General features: G+C 37.3%; 1 protein-coding gene across 4 annotated transcripts in view; it reads right to left on the reverse strand.

The window, feature by feature from the left end:
• CAMSAP2 (calmodulin regulated spectrin associated protein family member 2) overlaps positions 1-23,260 on the reverse strand; it is a 79,871-nt gene that overhangs the window by 15,737 nt on the left and 40,874 nt on the right. For 2 of the 4 annotated variants that reach the window (XM_059854425.1, XM_059854427.1), the window contains exons 5-9: positions 19,040-19,072; positions 14,764-14,905; positions 11,523-11,662; positions 3,866-3,959; positions 2,727-2,820 (exon numbers count right to left, since the gene is read on the reverse strand). In XM_059854425.1, the coding sequence (XP_059710408.1) occupies positions 2,727-2,820; positions 3,866-3,959; positions 11,523-11,662; positions 14,764-14,905; positions 19,040-19,072 (503 nt within the window). The remainder of the gene's footprint in view (positions 1-2,726; positions 2,821-3,865; positions 3,960-11,522; positions 11,663-14,763; positions 14,906-19,039; positions 19,073-23,260) is intronic. The other 2 variants (XM_059854428.1, XM_059854429.1) reach the window with 1 other exon arrangement.

The raw sequence follows: 23,260 nt of genomic DNA on the forward strand, positions 1-23,260 counted from the left end.
ATATTTGTCTAGTGTTATTACATTATTTATACTGTATAGTGTAGAAATGTCTCTAAATAATATTTGCAAGAGGATATTCACGTCAATTTAAGAAAAATACAATCTAGAAGAGCATCTTTCACAACTATACATTAAATTATTAAATATAGGTTCCCATAAATTCTTGGTTTTTTTGTATCAGTAACACTACATGCTACCTACATGACGTATCTGTTTTAAATGGTGCTCAAGATTTCTCTGAAAATTTTAAAATCCTAATGTCTGTAAGTTATCTTAAAAAAAAGCATACTTTCCAAATTTAACCCCAGAGCCTGTGAAAATCTGCTACCATGAAGAGAATCTATACACTTAATTTTCCTTGGGGAAAAGACTGGTTCTGGCACCAAGCCTGGGCTCCATGGCAACCTCAGACATTGTAACTGCCACAGTCCCACTCGCTCTCTGTGCTGGCTCTGGCTCTCCAGCCCTTGCTCTGAGTCACTCCAACAAGCTAAGGCAGCAGAACATTCACTTTTTCCAAGTGGGGTCCTTTTTTCTGCCTTTGTGTGCTGAAATGGCAACTCAAACACTGAAGAGGGCAGGAATGCACGGGGAGGAAGGCCCGGACTACAACATCCTGCAGTCAGGGAACCTGCAGCCTGTGTACTGGGTTCCAACCATCTGAAATGACTTTTTGGGCCCCTTCTTTGTCCTGCAGTGATGTGTCATCAGGCTGGATGAAATACTCTGGTTTATGAGGAGAGTTACAGCAAATGGCCTTGGGAACCCCCACTTCAAAGGATGTGTTCAAAACTACTGGCTGGCTCTTGTTCTCCTGGTTTATATGCTCAGTCTACATGAAAATAAAATCATTGTCTACAAGAGGAACACACTTTGGATCCATACAGGGAAAGGATTTGGAATCCCAGCATTTAATGGTAGTAAGAATTATTACTCTGTTATTAAAGTCAGCATAGATTCTGAAAAACTAAAAACATTCTTAGGAACCTTAAATCTCAAACCCAACCAAACCCTCACCCCTCTCCCCAAAAATCCCATCCAAAAACAGCAGAAAAGGCTAAGCAGGATTACCTGGGTTGGAAATCAACCCTTTGCTAAATATCCAGGTAAAATGCTATTTTTGTCCTTCTCCTCTGTGCCAGTTTAGATACATTCAATAAACTCCAAAATAAAACCCCCAAAATGATAAATGCATTGTAATGCTGTCTCTCATTCACTAGGTCCAGGACAGACCACTTGGAAGGCTTTCTTTACCTTGACATAAGAAAGATTAGAAAGAAGGCCTAATGTACAATTTTTGTCCCTTTTCATAGGAAGAATAGGTGGGAAAAGACCTTTAGGATCATGAATTCCAGCTGTTAATCCTGCCAAGGCCACCACTAAACCGTGTCTGTAAGTGCCACATGTACACATCTCAAATACTTCCAAGGATGGAGGCTCCATCACTCTCCAGGCAGCCTGTTCCAATGTTTGACAGCTGGTTTTGGTGATGAAATTTTTGCTAATATCCAATCTAAACCTAACCTAGTGCAAATGGAGGCTGTTTCCTCTTCTCCTTTTACTTTTTCCTTAGGAAAGGAGACCAACCTCCACCTGTCTACAGCCTTCTCTCAAGGAGCTGTGGAGTCATTAGGTCTCCCTTGAGAAATTCATGTATGAGCAGCTACAGAACATTAGGAAAACAGGATGCTTCTATATTGCTTCCTAATCTGTACCAGTAATAATAAAAATAGTATTTCACATGGTCTTGGTTTTGTCTGGAATGGAGTGAGTTTTCTCACTGGTAGCTGGTGCAGTGCTGTTTTGGATTCAGTGTGAGCACACTGTTGATAACACTCTGGTGTTTCAGGGGTTGCTCAGTGGTGCTCTCTCTAAGTCAAGGACTTCTCTGTGCCTTGTGCCAGCAAGGAGGTGCAGGAGGAGCTGTGAGGGAGCGTGGCCAGGAGAGCTGAGCTGAGCTGGCCACAGAGGCGCTGCAAACCATGGCTGCTGTCTCAGCATGAGCTGGGGGAGCTGCCTGGGAGGGGCTGATAGCTGCTGAAGGGAGCAATTGTACTGTGCAGCACTTGTTCTTCTGGGGTTTACTCCCCACTGTCCTTTTCATTACAATTATAATTATATTATCATAGGCATATTTTATTTTGTTTCAAATTATTAAACTGTTCTTATCTTGTGATGTTTACACTTTCTTTCCAATTCTCCTCCCCATCAGGAGGCAGATGGGGTGAGGAAATTAATCACAGCATAAGTGTTTATTTTTACCTATTTGAATTTCATGGTACTGTAGTAACCTAGCCAAATCAAACTAAACCCATCACTCACAGGGTTTTCCTTGCTGTTACCTCAGCTTAGTTTTGTTATAACTTTTGGAAAATTGCTGTGAATTCCAGAAAAGCAGCTTCTCCAGAGCAGACCTGGTCAGCAGCTCCACTGGATACTGAAGAGGACAAGGCCATGTGACACTTCTGTGCTGAATGCTGAGGGTTGTTTTGGACACTGCTAAGAGAACAGCACTGTCCAAGTGTACACACACAAACAAGCAGCCTGCCATGCAGCAGGGAGGGAGGGCTGAACTACAGGGTATTGCACAAAATTCCAGATTGCATCTGGTAACTCAATCACTGAGCTTTGCAAAAAGGCAAAAAACCCCCAAATTTAAAAATCTGTTTGATTTTGAACAAAGAGAAGGATATTGTGAAACAGTACTAGTGATTCTCTGACATTACCTGGCTACAAAGTCAGAACCAGATGGACCATCCACATAATTTCTTCTGTTAGCATTCAAGCTGTGAGCAGAAGCTGCATCTTTTGCAGGTTCAGCTGCCAAGAAGAAAAAGTTCAAGTTATTATAGTTTAGTATTCAGGTAAATTATATAGTAGAAAAGCTGTCCAAAATAATCTGAAATAATGATTTTCAAAGATCTAAAGAATTTTCATTGATTCCATTATTTAAATTAAAACTGTCACTTCCTCTCATCTTTATGTCCTCCAAAGCTCCTGTACTGCCACTAATTAAAGAAATGAAGGCTGACAAAATAGACTAAAAAAAGCAAGGGAAGTACTAATACAGAAAAAAAAACTAAAAAAGAGCCACAAAATTAAAAGGAAACAAACAGTTTTAGCAAAAGTTGTTCTGGAAGAAGTGTTTCTGATAAAATTTATCCCCAAACTCTTAGACTGAAAAAAGATTTTTTTGTCACACCCTAAACCAGTAAGCACTATTTAAAGATTTATGTCAGAGTTGTATGTGCTGTAAAGCATAAAAATGAAGAAAAGGTATAACAGCCACCCAATGAAAATCTCTTCCAAGTGCATGGAAAGCCAATCACTGCACTGTGTTATTGATTTGAAAGTAGTCATTAACAGATCTCAAGATCTATCTGAAAGGTGGATTTTTAAATTTGAGAATTGCTGATGGAAGATGGTGCCTTTGCACTTGGCACAAAATGAAATTTTACAATTAGCTCTCTATTCATTTTGCCCAGATTTATGATTTGTTCTCTTGGTATCTTCTCAGCAACACAAGCTCTTCAGGGTAAATTCTGTTCTTGGTTTCTTACAACATTTGTAATTCTTGCATGGGCATAAATGGATTCAAGGCTTGTTTAGGTCAGGAAAATTTGCAAGTGATTATACCACAACAATTTAAATGAGTTTTTGGTAACAGACAACAAAATCTAATTATGATTTATGAGATGAGATGAAGATTTACAATGAAGAAAGAGAACTCCTTTCCTTCTTTAAGGGGGTTGCACACTGCCAAATCCTGTTAAGGAAAATATTAACTGCATCTGTGAACACAATGGCAATCTGTACACATACATATCAAAACATGCATATTAAGGCCAATCCATAACATAATTACCTTGGGGATGCACAACAACACGGGGCTGTACAAATGATGGCTTCACCACTTCAAACCACCAGAACAATTCTGCCATGAACACCATGTAATTGCTCTACATGAAATAAAAAAAAGATGGAGAGAAATTGATGTTAGAACACAAGCCTGCAAGTAAACAGATAAAGCAGCATTCGGAAGATGCCTCTGTGTTTCAGCCAGTTTACAATCTCCACTGTTTTTTTAGAAATAGAGACCAGTACAACTGATCTGTAGCACCAATACATAACTTGACCAGATTGCAACCTACTGGGTTGAAATGTTTCATAACAAGCATATGCTCAAGCCTGATGTCTTGCAGGGAGGGAGAGAGGAGCAGGATGGGTGAGAAAAAAATGCCTGCCAAAGATCAGCCATTTCCATTAAAAAAACAGCAGTGAAAACCCCATTGCAAGGGCAGATAACACTTTTTTCAGAGATTTTTAACATGACAAAGTATGGTAGCCCTTTGTTTTAGAAGTCGGAATCTGATTTTGGCTTTTGTGTTAACAATGTGCATTTGTCACACTTGTGAAGTTCTACCCAAATTCACAAGCCTTTAATGCAAAACAAAAACCAGCAGCAGTTTCTTGACTGCAGGTTAGAAGAAGGTTTTAGCTCCAAAGGTTTATGCACTGCTGGTATCTATGCCCCTACTGTATGTTCCCATTACACAGCTATGAAAGACACAGTGTGGGAGCCACCACATTAAACACGAGGAGAAAAACAGATGAAAAGGAAAAAACAACTGGTGACAAACTGCATCAACAACAAAAATCAACAGAGGAAAGCCTGGCAGGAGCAGTTGTTTCTGCTGCAAGTACATATGAGTACAAAAAGCCCAGAAGGTTGTTGACTGTGGAGGCTAAAGAGTTCAGAGGCCAAAGCTTCTGCATCTTCAGTGCCACTTCATATCTAGAAATATCAGCTGAATTCAAAAACAAACCACAGACTTCAACTAAGAACGTAATTTTAAAATAAACAAAATATTTACTAAAAAAACATTGATAACAAATAATTTTAATTCTGCATCAGTATATTTGAAAATATAATTTTCAGTATCTGTTTCACACTTTTGCTTCAGATTTATTTTTCCTGAAGATTTCTAACGTAGATAAGCCTACACTTCAGTGAAGGGATACTGAGACCAAAAGCTACTCCTACACTGTACTATATGGTGAAGGGATCAGGCAGATGTTGCATAGCTATTACACAGAAGTTATAAATAGAATAGGAAAAACCCCATCGCTGTTTATTCAGCTTGACAGCACTGAGTGAGGAAAAGTGCACAGCAGAATCTTTTCCATTCAAGTTAATGTCAAGTATAGCATTTCAGTAACACACACTGATTTCATTAGGAAGCTTAGACCAAGAAAAACTCCCAAGTACTTCTCGGACAAATATGATTTTTAATACTACAATTTCAAAATATTATAAATTCTCTCTGAATATTTTCCCCTTCCCCTTGCCTCTCCTCAAACTTTCATATTTTTGACTTGATTTTTTAGTAAAAAAAATAAATCATAAAATGTTCTAATCATAGCTTTGTTCCCATCCAAAATAATATTGCATTTAGATACTCCAACTTCTCTCATGTTTATGCTGAAATGCTGCATTTCAACAAAAAACAGACACACCATAGTGTGACTATTTTATGAAGGACAGATATTCCTTCTGAGAATATCTTCTACGCAGTCCTGAGCTGCTGCAAGACAGTTTGTTTTTCTAAAGCCACCAAAGCAGTATTTACTGAACTAAAAATGAAAGTGCTGCACAGCCCACTGAGAACAGAGGCTACTTCAGATGTCTGATGGTGAGCCATCATGATGGCAATCACGTTTTCTCACAGGTTATTTTTAGTCTGAAAGATCGTAGGGAAAGACTGATGATCAGTAACAAATTTTTTTGGAAAAACTAGCAGTGGGACTGTAGTAATGTTGCTATTCAGAACTCAAAAGAATGTAGGTATGATTTCAATAGATTTTTGCCTTGATTACGGTGATAGAAATTCTGACAGCTTGCCGTATGATTATCACATGCACTTACACACAACAATACTCAGAAACGTAACAATATTTTAACAGTAATAAAAACTAAGGAAGCTCTGAGCAGTCCAGGCTGGCTCAAGCCCCCTGAACAGCAGATGGCAGACTTGCAGCTTCAGAGATCATTGTTAGCTAAACATTCTCATTTAATTTAATTTCATTTAATCTCATTTAATTTCAAATACTTCAAATAAATTATACCCTCCTAATACCTATAGGTTTTAGATCTGCATATTGATAGAATAACCACAGTATCATATACACAAATGATACATATCATTTGTCATCAGGCTTGCATCCACTAAAACTGGGTGTGAGAGCAGCTGCAGAAGCTTTTAGAATTTTTTTCAAAATGAACATAAAGTACACTGTGAAGTTTTTGCCATGATGCACATTAAAATCTCTGTTCAGTGGGCCAGGAAAGGTCATGTCCAGTGCAAACCCACAGCTTTTTTGTTATACAAGTGCTAATGTTAAGTGCTTCAAGACTGCAGAAAACTGGAGTGTCACAAACTGTCTTGAGAAGGCCAGGCTACAGCTGTGTATGATCCAAGCACTACCAGTTTGGCCTCTGTCCTGCCACAGGCTAATAAATGCCACAAGAAGTCAGTTTTCAAATCCACTATGCCTTGTTTCAGACCAGAACTGAGAGGGAAGAATGGCTGATTAACATCAGTGAAAGCAAACCACGCTGCTTCCCTTTAAATAATGAGTCAGGAACATTTGGTCCATCTCAGGGAGAAACTGTCTCAAAAAACTGTTCCCTGGTTGAATCTTACTTTTAATTCCTGATTCTCAATCGTTTTAACCCAGCCAGATGGGAATGAAATGGCTGAACTGACTCCCACCATACAGAATAAGTGCCTCACCAAGCACAGCCAGCTGCTCTCCCAGGTCCTTAAGGGGTTCCAATTGCCAGCTCAGGCTTAGGTGAGCAGCCTGGCTGGCAGTGGGTGGGAAACCTGTGCAACACATGTGGACATTGCACAGCCCTGGATTTCTAGGATTTACCTATGCAATGTATTTGAACACTATTTTTCACATCTCTGGTGCTGACTGCAGCCTCTGCTTATGTTATTTACAAATAAACACCATCGATATTACATCAGAAAGTACAAGTATTCAAAACTGCTCAAGTGCAATAAATATTTTTTAATATGAATCACAGAATGACTAGGTTGGAAGAGACCTTCAAGATCATCAACCCTTCAGATATCATATACTCCTGTTCAATTTGGCAGTGGGAAAAAACAAAGAAGTTCTGGATCTGAATCAAAAAAGATTTTGACAGTGCAAATGTTTTTTCTGCCACTCTGGTTAGTAATGAGGTGCAAAAATCAGGTACCTATTCCATGTGCTTAGTTGTGATTCTGCAGTTTGGAGTCTGGCCCACATCTAGGTCAGAGGAACGCCCTTTCAGCCAAGCCACAGCAATCATCTTTCAGATTTGCATCATTTCACATTCTGAAAGCTTTCCTTCTAACAAATATGCCTTCTGCATGAGCTTGGGTGAGCAGACTCTAGAGATCTCAGCAAAGAGCAGCCAGAGAAGCAGCAGCTGTGCTGAAGGAGGTGCAATCCCCCCTGAAAGAGCAGCAAGGCTGCAGAGCCCCGTGGCCCTGCTGAATGCCCAGGAACCCACACGCTCAGAGCAGCAGGACTCAGCCAGCTCCCTACAGGAGCAGCAGTTATTACAAGCAGACAAAGATTGTATGTACATACACACCCCAAGGGACAAATGGACCCCTTGAGAAACTTTCTGCACGTGCTCCCCAAAGCCACTGGTGGGTCACTATGAGCCCCTGCTTCTGGGACATCATGGGGCTGGGCTCCAACCCAGTAAAACTGACTCTGTGTGTGTGAACTCTGGGAGCAAATGAGTGCTGTGTGTGATAATAACTGAGTCATGCTACTGATAATGGCAGTTGAATTAATAAGAAGTGTTCTAATAGTATGGTCTGAGTCTCACCATCAATCCTCTATCAGCAAAGAGGGAATGTACAACATGTGTACATTAAATGAGTAGAAATTTAGGATCACTATTTAAGAAAATAAAACACAAACCTACACATTTGTAAAGGCTTGGGTAAAGGAACACTTACGAAAGACAACAATTAACAATTGATGCAATGCCAAGTTCCTGGGTAAATTCTCAAATCATGGCAGGCACCAAATGATTCCAGCTGTCAGTCAATCCCCTCTTTGACCATTAACCTCCTAAATGATTTGGTTTTAGATTTGAAGCCTATGGCCCTACTAGAATAAAGTGGTAGATAATGATCTGAAATTATCAAGAATCGAATCAATTACAACCAAAGATGTGTTTTTTAACTCTTTTAGAAATCATTTCCATGTATCTCATGTGACAAATGGAAGATGTGAGATATTTATTTTAATTCTTTCTCTTCAGTGACCACACAACATCCATATGGTAATTATGCATTCCATTGAACAATCAAAGCACAAATGCTACGGATCTCCTATTATATCACAGTGCTAATCAACTGCTGGGACAAAGCAATAAGGAAGTCTTTAGGGTTCTCCAGGGTGCTTCATACTTCTTCTGATGGCACCTTATGCAAGGTTTTCTATCTCTACAAACTTGTTCTTTGAAAAGGCAACACAAGTGTGTGTCAAGTCACAATGAAACAGTTCCTTTAGCTCTGTGTACTTTCCCAGATATAGGTGAAGAACCAGATACTTAAAAAATAATTCCTGTCTGAAGATAAAACTGCTTACAGGAGAAGGGCAAAAAAGCAATCTGCAAAAAAGCAAACGAAAGACAGACTTGAGATTTCTATTATTTCCCCTTGTTAAATATGCAGGGAGGATTCAGAAAACATTGTGATTATTTTTATGTAATCACTCTCTTCTTGTGTTTGTCTGTCTCAAAGGATAACAACCAAGAACCAGTATAGTCCCCTGGTGGTGCTCCAAGCATCCATGGAATGTATTGAAATATTTTTTTCTTTAATATCAGTAGCCCTGCCTTAGTAAACATCTTATGAAGAACTTTAAAAATGTATTTTTCTTAGAGGAGAAGAAACAGGCAATAAGGAGCAACAAAACTTTCTGCTTCCTTTGATTATGACACATTAAAGCTGTCTAGAAATCCAGACAAAGCTTATTTCTCCTCTGTGCTAAACCAGAACTAAGGCAAGTTTCATCTGCTGGGAAATCTCAGAGCCTCTATCAAAGACTTAGGATGCCTAAGTGAAGTCACTGTCTTTTTGTGCATTTTGATGGAAAAACTGAAATCAGGCTGTGTCACCTTGGTCAAGCGCTGCACTAAATTTCTGCATCATATCCTATCTCTAACCTCCCTTGATTTAATGTACCAGGACAGTGCAAGGTGCCCTGGGAAGAATGTAAGGTATGTAGTTTGTGCTGGATCACTTAAGAAGAGGTTCTGCTCTCTTCCTTCTCAAGAACCAGCAGCAAGCCAGGATACCTACTGTAATTTCTAGGACCACCACTGTAAATCTAAAAATTCTGCTGAGATTTTTTTTCTTGAGGCTTTTTCCAGTAAGATATCAGCAGTTGGTATTTTTTACTTTTTCTGTCACCACTCTGAATGTAAGAGGTTTGTAAGCCAGAAGCACAGTGGCACCTACTGTGCACTATGAGCCACTCTGAAAACAGACAGGAATTTCTACTGATTAACAAACACACACCTCTACAAATCCTAAGACTTCATACTATGTACATTTTGTAGGCTGATATGAGTAGCTTCCACAAACCAGTGTAACTCAATGTGCAATATTTAAAATATCCATTCACAGTACAAGGTTGTTTAAAGTGACAATAAAATTCATTGGAGAATAAACACATTTATTAAAATTTACTCTACTCAGATGCACTGGAAAACTAAGGAGGAACTCCTTTAACAATTAATTTATTTTTTAAACAAATTAATTCTTAACACTGGAAAAACAGAGTTTACAACACTAGCTGAACTTTCCATGCCAAGTTTTAGAAGAAGAACTCGGCAGCCTTGCTTTGTAGCATTTACATCTAAATAAGCATCCATGCCACAGCAGCTTGTAAAAACATGATCACAAAAGGGCTTTCTCAGATCTAGAAATACTCTAACTCTTTGAAAGAACTCTAAATCCTGTCTAAAACCAGTGTTCAGAAACAGCAAAATCACTAAGTTAAAAGTGTAAAGTCTGATGCATTGGGATATTGACAAAATATTTACTATAGTTTGTTTTTTTGTAATTGAAGCTTCCTAGTGCATACAGGTTTGAGAAATAATTCAAGGCATTACTACAAGAACGGTATGACCAATTGTCATGAATCAAAACAAGAATAATCAGTTGCATTTATTCCATGGATCTGTAAGCAGAGAGAAACCATCAAAATGCAGTGAAGGAGTCCTGCTCAAGCCCACTGAGTGTGGCTGTAGGACAGGAGGTGCAGCCAAGGCAGACTGCAATGCAGCAGACTTCACCAGCACGGAGGCAGATCACTGCATGTGAAATCTAACACCACCAAAAGCTGCCTGAAAGCACTACACAACTTTGTACACACAAAATAAACCAGCAACAGCTAAGTAGTCTAGACTTAGGTCCTACTGCCCTTACTCACCCTGGCAGCTCATTACTTATTTGGAAAGGATTGGGTTCAACCCTACAGGAGACAACAAAGCTGTATTCAAGCTCTGGCCTCAGTGACTCTGCTTGTGAGATTGCTAGAAAATCATAAAAGCAGGGAAATGACCCAGATATTTAGAAACCAATTACATCCCATCTGCAATGGATATGCTGACTTCAGAAAAATAATATTTCATTCCCTAAAGGCAAGCCAACAAGAATCTTAAGCAAATGAAGTGTGTTTTATATAGAAGAAAGTCTTGGTGAAACATAATAATGAAAAATTAAAATTACAATTAGACAAGAAATCATTCAGGTGCTCCTTTTATTTCTGCATAGGCTGAAAGAATTACAGAATAATATTTTATTTTCCTCTTTCTAAAAGAGCAAAATCTTAGATTGATGGAATATACTTAATTGCTTATTCAAACAACTGTTTTTGTTGGAATTGTGTTGCTGCTCGTATTTGGGGCATCAGGGCATTGGTTGTTCAAAAAATTTAACTCAGAAATTAACTCAGAAATTTAGACTTTTACAAAAGTAAAAGAGCTTTAAGATTAAATCCCAAGAAATTGTGTATACAGAAATGAGTAAGAACAGTGAGTGATAACTCCATAAACAAGTCCTTAATATTTCCACCCTTTGTTAAGGCCTTGATACATTTAAACCAATGCAGATCACTATTACATTTCAACAGAAATAGTGCAGATTACAGACTTCAACTATTAATCAATAAGAAAGAAGATAAAGTGGGAAATCATTTTGCACAAAATCAAAGCTCTTACAAATCCCTTCACAAGTGCTTTTTGAAAAAACCTTTGAAATTACTAGGAAAACAATGGCCAAAAGAAGGTGGCTTTTCATTCTGCTGAAATTTGTGTCCTGCATGCTGTGTCCCAAGAGAAGCCATACACAAGCAGACTATAAAAGACTAAACATAGCATTAACAAAACAGTTCTGTGGATGTTGCTTGCATTTTTTGTTTAATTGTTTTATTTTTACCTTTACTGAAGAAGCTGCATAGAGCATATCCTCAAGACTGAAATGGCAACACTGGTTGAGGTATTCCTGACAAAATTCTTGAATCAGCTGTAGATTATACAGGCTGTCAGCTAAAGACATTGTATCTTTCAAACAAATATCTAAAAAAGAAGAAAACAAGCAAAGATTAGATACAACTCCAGATTTGCAAAAAACTGCTTTTTGGCTTTTACAGATTCAGAAGCATTTACTGGATAATTTCAGACATAATTTCTGCTCCAAACCCTCCCCACCAGAGACTTTTATTTTTCTAATTCAGAAATTAAAGAAACTATTAATTTACATTTTATCTTTTCATTTCTAAACCTTTAGATATTTTTGTAAAAATTAATTTTGTTTTTCACTGTTGAGAAGTTAATTTGTTTCTGTTTTGCCTTTTGTGAAAATATAAGTTATTCTATCACCCAGCTATTTCCATGTAATGAAAAAATACATCTAATCACTAATACATTTTCTTTTTATAATTAGGTTTTCTGTAGAGCAATAGCAGTAAGAAATAGACACGTTTTTGTATACATTTCTCATTAGTTCTTTGTCCTTAAACAAGAACACATTTTAGCATCAACAAGGCTGAATCTTCACAAAAAGCCAGCCTGGCCTTAGGTATTCTTTTTTGTGGATTGAGATGTTTGAGATGAGATTTTCCAAGGAGCTGAAAGCTGTTATATGAATTATCACTCTCTGAAAGAGCCATTTAAAGACAAAGCAGGGGTGGCTGTGAACAGACTTGTGCAGTTACACAGTATTCTCTGACTAGTATTTAAGCCCAGATAGTCTCTCTTGTCTTTTTATAATTGCTTCTTGGAAAGCTAAGTAGCAATAAGGAGTCCCATGAAAAAAAGACAGTCCTCTTAAAAAAAAGGACTGAAGAAAAGAATTAAATATACTTCCAGAGCATGAATCAGATTTTTTTGCTAAAGCAACAATGTATGACAGAACTCCACATAAGTTTTGAATTGTTAAGGATAAAGGGTTTCTTCATAAAAGGAATCTACTTTGATCCCAGCAGGATAAGGATTCCCACACTGAAGAAAATCAGACATAGTCCATAATTCCAAATCCACAGATGATGATCAATAGGAAAAAACGTTTGACTAAACTGACTGAAATGAGATTAAATTCAGAAATGCAAAATGTGAAGTCATACATTTGAATCTAATAAAATTCTAATGTGATTCACTGACTGAAGGTGATATGGAGCAGGGAGTTATCACCTAGTAGCCAGTGGAGACATGTGTGCCTTTGGCATCATGCAGCTTTGGAAAAAACTAACATGATGCTAAAATCCATCTCCAGCAGTGACAGAGGAGCACTAAACAAAGCAGGAACGGGATGTCAGTCTAGATTTTTCTGTATGATTACAACCCTCTACAGTCAAGAACAGTAAACCCAAACTAGACAAGTTACAGAGGAAGACTATTGAGGATAACAATGAGAATGGAAATCCACTTCAGCAAGGGAGACTGAAAAGGCTTGGTTCAGTAGCCTGGGCTAAAAGAAGAGGAAGAAAACATCAAAAATGTGAACATCAGATTAGAAACTATTCAAACCAAAGGATACTGCTGCAGGAACAACCAAGGCACGTAAAACAGGTTATGTAAAAACCAAGAACAGGTTGATAAAAACCAAGAATGAAATTTAAAATCATGTAAAAAAAAGGAACAGTGGGTAAGAAGAGTACAGATTTTCAACAGTTTGACAGTTTTAAGATGGAACAAGATAAATTCAAGAAAGGGATTATATAATTTTGTACAAGAGTCAACTTCTTGACTCGATGGGAGTCCTTTCTCGTTCTGTATTCCTTCAAGGAAACCTAGATTTGAAAGTGAAATGAAGACTTAATGCTATTTCAGACTACAGAGAACCCTAGAATACTTTTTTCTTTTTTGTTAATGCATTTGTTAGCATTTTTGCATATGTATTTTTATTACCTGCCTTCTTCAGTTTCAGTACAGAACCAAACCTCAGTAAAATTCAACATGCAACAAAAACTATTACCTAAGTACAGGGAAGATGAGCAAAATCTTATTAAAGTGTTTCCAGCTGCTTTGGAATCCCTTTGAATTTACTTCTGAGACAATAACATGCACATTTGTATCTTTAGGGAAGATGATGTCAGGACACCTAACAAGAATATTAAAACTGAAGTTCCAAAGATGACATGTGCCTTGCCCTGTCCAAAGGCAGATGCTGGGGGAAGGTGCTGGTCACGCAGGGCACACCAGACCTTTCAGAGTGTCTGTGTTCTCAGCCATGCTGGAACAGGACAGAGGCACCAGGTGTTACCACAGTCAATACCACCCAAGTTCTAACTCTTCCCTAATCTCATGTAATAGTATGCATTTGGCTGCTATGTTTATGTAAATTGAAAGTTCTATTTATCAAAATTCTCAAGCTGCAGAAGAAAGGTGAATGAATGCATCTTTGTGCCTTTCATCTTCAATGGCTCCTGTGCTGAAAGCTCCCTATAAAGTGGCTGTGAATATGAATTCCAGATTTCAGTCCTTAGCAAGCTCTAAACCCTTCTCCATATTCCTGCATTTCTCAGGATGTTTCTGTATAAGTGTTCCCACGACATCAAAGGTATCATAGAAAGAACACAGGCAGAAAATGATGGGTGTTAGCTGCCAAGACATTCTACAGCTCTTAGTTGCCAAGAGGAAGGTGTAACTTTACCAGGCTCCTGAGCAAAAGAATGAGATGAAGCTGCTCATCATCACAGACAATTGCTATTATAGAACAGCATGACAGCAATACATTCTACACTGTACATTTTTGGTTACTCTGTAAATGATTCAGATAGATCTCAGGTGAACTAAAAGCTCAGAATACAGAGCAACTATTTGCCATGCAGTGAAGCTATGCAGAGCCTAGCTCTAAACTCTTCCAAGTTTTATATCTGTAACTGCTCAGATGCACAAAAAGCACTTATGCAGCTTCAATAATAAGAGTTTTGCAGGTGGTTTCAAGTATGTTTATTTTAGTGTGGCAACATAAAAGCAAGCACACCAGGGAAGGAGACCTGGGCTCCTTTCATTTAAAATATAAAAAGAAATAGGCACAAAGTTTATATGAAACCCACCACATTCGAATTGTGCCTGCTGTGTACTGCATTTAAGCACCTTCCTTCACACAGTTCTCAAACACAAACATTCAAACTTTTATGGCCATGTATACAAGCTGAGAGACACACCAGACCTACCCTCCAGTTTAATGATATCTGGACAGTAGAAGTGGATCAGGGCTGCTAGAGCACAACCATCTGTACCATCCTTCAGCAGATTCTCCACCAAGGGAATGCAGGGCAGCTGCTTCAGCAACGTTTGCTCCTTCCGGTAACGAGCCTACAATTTGAAATGGAGACATTTAGAGAAAGAAAGGCTCTGAAACCTATGAAGAAACAGAGTCATACTGTAGGTTTTACACTGTTAGTGAAAAAGCAGTATTCAAGAAATAGCTATTCTATTTCCGAAAACTATTCATGCCATGCTACATTTTGAACAGGATAATATAGTATCTAATATTCTAATATCTAATAATTATCTTAATAATATCCAAGAGGAAAGGAACAATGCTAATACTGAACTTAGCCTTCCAAACTACCAAGTTTTGATGATCTCTCTATAGCAGACTAAATTAAATAACATTCTATACCTTAATTAAAATTCAGCAGTCATTATTATACAATCAAAAATTATCTGTGTGCAAACATAGTGAGACAAGCCCTTGTCTCAACTAGGACAACTGCAACTTCAGTTTACTGGCAAGTCACAGGACTCTGAAGTTAACACACCTAAGTATTTTGCCCAAAATCTTATTCATACAACTGACTCATGACAAATTCAGAAACAAGGAAATCTGCATTTGATCAACTCCATTTTTATTACTAAAATGTGTAAGCAGTCACAAACATAGAGAAATATTAATGGTCAACAGTTATGACCATGCAGTGACCCAGTAATAAATGGAAATATTTCAAAAATCCAGTCAGCATATAAAGAGATCCTTAGGTTAGAACATCAATATAGCATTTATCTGCAGTGAATATATTTTCAATGGCTTGTGGGTGTTTTTTGTGATAAGAGAAGAGGGCTTACTGAAAAAATGGACTTAACATCATTCCTATTTTTTTTCACTACTTCCTCAGAAAACAAATGGAGGTGGAAGAAAGTGGTATAGATTTTAATTTGTTAGTATTATTTACCAAGACCTTTTTAAAACAGTAGTGAAGGGTTACTGCTGTACTCATACCACAGAACTACCTGTGCAGAGAGTTTGAGTTAATCTTATGCTATCTAAATGCATCTATACACTCTGAACTGCAAGTCTCCCTGAAGGGACTCTCAGAAGTCTTTGTGGAAATCACTCTTCCCAGCAAGGCTAAAACTGACTGTTCTTACCTCCCACTCTCCACCTTTTGGCCGTGCTGGAACAATTACTGATGGGACTTTACCAAAACCATTGGTCCAGCTACAGCAACCCTCTCCTCCTGTGTTTCTGCAGTGAATGAGTGCATGAGCAGGGATGGAGGTTTTATGGAGGAGTAGGAATTGTTTAGGCCAAGTGTGCATGCAAAAAGGTCTGTGGAACCACAGACTCACCCCGAGGGCTGTACTTACTGTCACTGGATTTCTGTCAAGGATCACATGGCATTATTTTAGTGAATGTCAGTGTCCCCTAACTGGCCTAAGAACTAAAAGCCTAATCTGGCAACAGCAGCCACACCAGTTATAGAAAAATAAAGGGCTTGTGCTTGGCCCAGAGAACTTGTACCTCAACCAATTAATATTTAAAACCCCCCCTAAGACTTAGTCGTTAGTTTATGCTTTCAGTGTAGTTGCATTTGTGTGCCAAATACGCTTTATAAAAATGGAAATCCCATTTTTGTGTGCTAGAGAAAACATTCACACCAAACAAAAATCATGTTCCTGTTATGCATTATTAATATTCTTTTCTTCATGTTCTTAATATTCCCTAGTATATATAATGAAATAGGTCAATTATAATTGCAGTGAAATTTTAATCTCTCTCGCTCTATTGCAATCCAGTGACCCACTATGATGAAAATGCTCTAAGTTTCAAATTCCATGTTTTTATGTCCATGTATGTCCCCCTCAACATGACTGAAATTAAGTCTTGGAAGTATCATAATTTAATTACGACTAAACATCAATAATGTTAACAGATACAAGATGCAGATGGACTGAACATCATGATTCTACAAGCTCTGTTTAATTTATATATTCTTTTCTTTTGAATAGTATCTTTTAATGGAGTATTCAAAAATATTTGAAATTGACAATGTAGTGATGTTGCACAGTAAATCCTGTGAAAAAGTACACTGCACTTTGATGATGCCTTCACTGGCCTCATGAACAGTGCCCACCCATGCTAGAAACTGTGTCATATCTTTGAAGTGGACACAGAGGATTCAAGCCATTGTAGAGAATGCCAGGAACATTACTTCAGGAAATATAAACTCATATAACCTGATCTGCTAGGTTCATCACTGTGTAGCAGGCATCATATTTCAATTTGGTTGAAAAGATTTAAGAAATTATACTGAAAAAATGAAAAACACTGGTAATTACACTGCATTTTAAATAAACTTCCATTTGAAGAAACTCTTCTCATCAGCTGCAGTATTTGCTACTAAATTTATATATACAATAATGCAAAAGATTAACTTCTACATTATAAAGCCCTAGAGCTAATTGTAACAAATGGTAATACAGCCTTGTTGTTTCTGAGATCCTAAACCATCCTGATTTAGCATCTTTGAGCTTATTCCACTTAACCTAGTCTAGGCATAGTCAAGACACTTGCCTAGAAACAAGGTCAGTTAAAGATGAACAGCACACCAGCTACTCTCTCTTAAGTGATGTGTGTATTCAGAGCTAATCATTAAGAATGAATGCTCTTACACATTTACCATACACTAGATAACATGTTGTAAATGTACTTATCAGAGGTTTTAGCTGCCTCTATGCTCAGGAATGTCTGTTACTATGAAAAGTGCTCTATTCTAAAGGGGAGAGACAGAAGAGTGGCTCAAGTGATAGAGCAGCCTGAGTATTATCAGTAGCACTTGGGGTTTAACTGCATCTCTACTGAGCTAACAACACAAAGTAACATAAATACCACTAATTCAAGTTGTTTACCGATAAGTGGCAGGCAAACTGGAGTTAGCTTTCCAACAGATGGAGTATTTTAGACTCGAATATCATTTTTATGCAAAGCAAGATACTCACTAGTAAACCAACACCACAGACAAAAACAGAACACAGACATTCTGAAACTGTTTTCAAGTAGCCTTACTTTGACGAAAAAGACAAAAAATTTGTGATATCATGGTCCATCTTATTTTTTCTGCATTATTCCCTCCAATTAGTTATACTCCCTTAACTCCAAAACAAAATTAATGGGCTGTACTGTGAAGAGCAGAGTATCTGTGTGTGTGTCACAAGTGTAATAGGTACTTTCACAGAGCAGTTGCCCACAGAGACTGTCAGGAGTCTGAACACTGCTCAGCCTGCTGGAGACACTACCTTTGAATTACTTTTCCAGACACAGAGTGATTTTTCTTGTTGTCTACATGCAACTGCCTTGTTATTTTCAATTTCTTTTGCAATGTAAGGACAGTGTTTCATTAGTTATGGCAACAAACATCTGCGGGACTGCTAGATCAATTATTTGGTAATCTTTAGAGCAATGGTAAATGGGAATTAGTTCTTTGGAACTCAGATCAGAAGTATCAATTCTGCATATACCTTAAGAGCTGTTCCCAGCCAAACCTTGCCAAATAAACAACCTAAATGCACATCAAGTGTAAATTCCTACATGATGGAGGAAAATAATGATAACCCTAAGGTGGCACAGCACAGAGAAAACAAACTTTATATTACTGCAGATATGAAAAAATATTTTTTATTACTTTTAGTGAAATTATAGTCTCACTAAAAGTAGGTTGCTTTGGGTCACTTTGTGTGGGGAGAGATTAACAGCAGTCTTAAATCAGCTGAAAAAATGGGGAATTCTAGATGAATGGTGTAATGATTGCATATGCTTAGAATAAATAAGATTTTAGATTGCATGTAGCATCAACAATCAAAAGCTACTTCTGCAAGTCTCCTTTTAGAAGACAATTGGTATCAAATAGCATGTGTTTACTGAAAGTTTACGAAAAAGTAATTTATAAATGTTCATTGGACATGAGTTAATAACAGGTAGCACTGCCTTGTACAAACCCACTGACTGCTTGAAAAGTAATTCCTTATCCAGCATCATATCTCACATTTCTTTTGCACAGATTACCTTGCAAAACAGGCTTCTGCAGGTATGCACTCCTTTGCAGGGCAATCTCTTATAAAATTATCTCATACAGATAAATGAAATGAGTGATTAGACCAGCATGACATGGACAAAGCCATTCCCAAAATAAGCAATTTGATCAAAGTGAAGCAGTTGGGCAAACTTACAGGAACCAGTTTCCAAAACCATTTGGTAGGAGACTTCAGAGGAAGCAGTAGGAAAAAAGGATAAAAGCAAAAAGCAGAGGGGAAAAAAAAAAAAAAGGAACATTTTATCAGATTTCATAAATTACTTTTATAAAGCAATTTTCTTTAACATTCTCAGTTTTGTAAAACAGTGAGTTGTAATTTAATGGCAAGCATAAGTGCACTGTAACCTCTGCATATTGAGCTAATTAGCAGCAATAACACTGGAGAAATATGTCTGCACTCCTTGTAGATCAACATTATAATTTTCCCACATGAACAGCAAAGATTGTCAGATCAATGCAGTTTTATGAAATGCTTTCACACATCTAATTGTACTCTACATATGCAATCCGACTGAAGAATTCATTTGAGACTTGAAGTCATGATATCACAAGTATCAAAATGAACTCCAGCAGCACACATGGGGAAGCAGGGAAGCTAAAGCAATGAAGAAAGGGATAAACACACTGTAGTACAGTACACCCAACTGCAGTGAAGCTTGTGTTAGTTTCTTCAAGCCAAACAGTAACATTCAACAATATTTTTAAACAATCATATGACAGTTTTCAGGACAAGAGGTACAGGCAGTTATATTTTTACAATGACAAATCACATTAGCATCAGCTGCATGATGTGCAATGACCTGAAATGTAGATGGAGTTTTGACTACTGGCAGAGGAATTATCAGAACTAATACATAAACCTCTAAACTCCTACACAATCAAAAAAAATACTAATCTGAAGCACACTGATTTTTTCTCCTCTGGCATAATACTTCTAGTATTAAGAATAAAAATATTATGTACCAGTACTATAAATACACACAGAAAATGTCAACACTCCATTGATTTCATTGTAGAAAAATAAAAATCAAACCCACTTGCAAAGTGCAGGAAACAATTATTTTGTTTTTAATGAAGATAAATATTTTCTGGAAATGGTAAAAATGCAGTTTAAAACTACCATGGAACAAACTGCTATGAAACCTTATTATTTATGTAGTTGTTAAAATACTGTGCTTCTACAAAACCTTGAAAACAACTGTACTAATGATACAGAGCTTTTATGGAGAAAAGCTCTTGTGCACTAATGGGTGTGCAGCAGTAACACAGCTATTCTCAACATCCTTCTCTCCTCCATGTCACTGGATCACAGCAGGGAAGAATCCCTAAGGCACTTAGAAGAAATCAACTATAAGATGCACGTCAGTGTGTGGCTCTGGACATTTCTGTCAAACCCTTTACACAGGATTCAGTTTCCCTTAATCTCACTGAAAAACAATTTTCAACTGCAATCAGGAATCCTAAACCCTATTATAAAGCAAGGTTTTGGCTAAACTGGCTGAGATCAGACCTAGGCTGCCTGTTATTCTATTTAACACTGACAGGAACGTTGTTCTTGCATTTATCAAAGTGCAGTGCATTTCAGACCTGGACTCAAAAAGTCTACCAATGTGGAGGCTAGGCTGAAAAAGTACTCTTTGGAAAAAGCACACATTTGTTTCAATTCCAAAGACCAGCTCTCCCTAACAGTAACAACTCAAAACTAGTAATCCAAGATATATTTTTATTTATTCACCTGGTTGAAACTATGATTGAGATGACTATGAATATGCTTCAAAGAGGTGAAAGACTTTTAAAATTTAAGTTCAAACATACTATAAGATTTATAAGTATACATTTTCTAAGGCCACATAAAGAAAAAGAGATTAAAGAAAAGCTGAAGTGTCTTGGACAACCTGGGAATTCAGTGGCTGTTGAACTGTCACTTCAGATCAGCAAGAATAAACTTTGCCCTGGAACTTCACAAGAATAAGTCACTATGAAACAAGCAGAGAATCCTGGCTGACTTCTTCCCAATATTTAAAACAACAACAACAAAACCAAAATAAAATCCCACAAAACAACCAACCAACCAAAAAAGCTGAAAGAACAAAACAGTCCCTCAGGTTGAGAGCCTATGGTTTTACACTGTGATTTTTTTTTTTATCCCTCCTAACAAAAAGTTTGAAACATGGCTATGATAAATTTATTTCCACATAAACTCATGGTGCCAAAACACGATAGTCATGCCTTTCATTAACTGCTTGTTTCTGCCATCTTCCTTGCACCATCATTTGTGTTCATGCAGCTGTGCACTGACTGGATCAAGAAGCTGATTCTGCTGCAAACTTTTCTTCTTGACAGGTTAGCTTTTGGTAGCAGTGTGGATTTATGAAACATTAAATTCTAGTGGAAAGTGGAACTACAGTGTTAGTGTTTTACCTTCACACAAGAGGTTGCACTGTTTAAACTGATCTTACAAAAAGTTTGAAGAATTCAGGTACTTAAATGAAGTTACATTTGTTTCTCTCATAGGATTTGCATTTGACTTAAATCTGTTAAGACTGATTCACTCTAAACCACAGAAGCAGACAGAAGAACAACATGTTTTTGGGAAAGCTCCAACTACACTGAAAACCAGCAATTTAATCAGTGCAACTGTACATTCACTACATATTATTCGGTGGAAGCCTGAAAATCAAAGCTATTTACTACAAAACTTGAAATCCTAATTCTGAAAAGAGATGCAGACTCTACCAGAAAAAGATGAGGTTACCATAAATCACCAGCTGATCAAGGTCCACAGAGGACTACCTGGAACTAAAAATCATACACACTCCTTCCTCTCTTATCTTCTACAGACAGCTAGTAGCAGGAGACGGGGAAAGAAAACAAAATCAACCTCATAATCTGTTAATACTGATTTTATCTATCCAGACATATAAAACAGGAATATTTTATAATTTGTAGCATCCAATAATCTGTATTTGATGTAGAAATTTACTCTTTGTTGAAAAAGATTCACCACAGTTCTATAACAACACAGTAACACAGTCTGGCAGGCTTGAGGGCTACTCTGAAATTATTTTTCACAACTGATGAATTTACAAATGTGTAACTGTAGGAAATGATGAAATGATTTTAAAATTGACATGTTAACTTTGTTTCACCTTATAGGTACCTAATTTTCCTGCTTCTTGACCAGAAATTAAACCTAAAGAAGAGCTTTCCCTGATGACTAAAATTATGGATTCTTCCCATGTTTGCTTGGCCATCTCTAATCAGCAGAAGGGGCATTCAGAATTTAAATCTGATTGCATGCAATGGACTCATCCAATGCACCTGCATTAGTTTTCCTTGTAAAGCCAGCATCCAGTACAATCCTCAGTTAAGAAATTCAGGGTTTATTTGGGATGTTTCACATGTTTCTAAACCTCAGATGTTTGCATGCATGCAGTGACCATTACCTTTAAGAAGAGTAAGTGGAAACTTGGGAAACACTGTGAGACAAATGACTAAAAAAAAAGCTGAGATACCACAGCAGTAAATTAACCATCAGTTGAACAGGTTCTCAAAGAAAACCTGCAGTTAAATAATCCTTATGCTAATACAGCCCCCAAGCACAGAATACCTTACTTGACAATGTGCAGCTGATTCCCTAGTGAGCCAAAAAACATAACATATACCTGGGAGAATAGTATCAAAAATTCAGTGTACAGAAGAGAGGGCTTTAAATATACATTTTTTCAATGATTTGGCAACTGTTTCATTTTGCTATTTTGCCAATGCATTTGTACCCCGGTCAACAAAACCGGGCTCTTCTGTTCTGTTACAGCTTCACAACTCATCCAAAACACCACAATACCATTTTTTAGGTAAATGTGTTATTCCCCTAAGTCCATTTATGGGATCAGTTACAGACTATATAAATCTTTCAATAATTTATTTTAAAATGCTGAGAGTGAAGATAAATTATAAACTAAAAATTGTATCCTTTTACTCCTAATATAAGTTGCAAACTATAAGTGAAAATAAATATTACAGAATTTTTAAAAATCAGATAATTTTATGGAATTGCTCTGACAATAGTTTTCACTTTGATATATATTTGTTTATCATACTCTCATGCAGTTTTGCTTTTCAAAATTGCTCTCATCTTTCCAAATGACCTACAAACCACATAAAACATCCTACCATTATTTTCAGGAAAAAGAAAAACCACTAGAGGACAGAGGAACACAGGTTATCTCTCTGGCCTCTGTTTACTTTGTTTTATCTAAATTTGAGAAATGAACTTGCCAAGGACATCTTATTCTCCAGACTTCTATGCTACTATCACTACTGAACACAGTTTAAATTTTCCATGGCAGGGTGTGTG

The sequence above is a fragment of the Haemorhous mexicanus genome, chromosome 9, assembly GCF_027477595.1.
Source record: "Haemorhous mexicanus isolate bHaeMex1 chromosome 9, bHaeMex1.pri, whole genome shotgun sequence".
In the NCBI taxonomy this organism is placed as follows: domain Eukaryota; kingdom Metazoa; phylum Chordata; class Aves; order Passeriformes; family Fringillidae; genus Haemorhous; species Haemorhous mexicanus.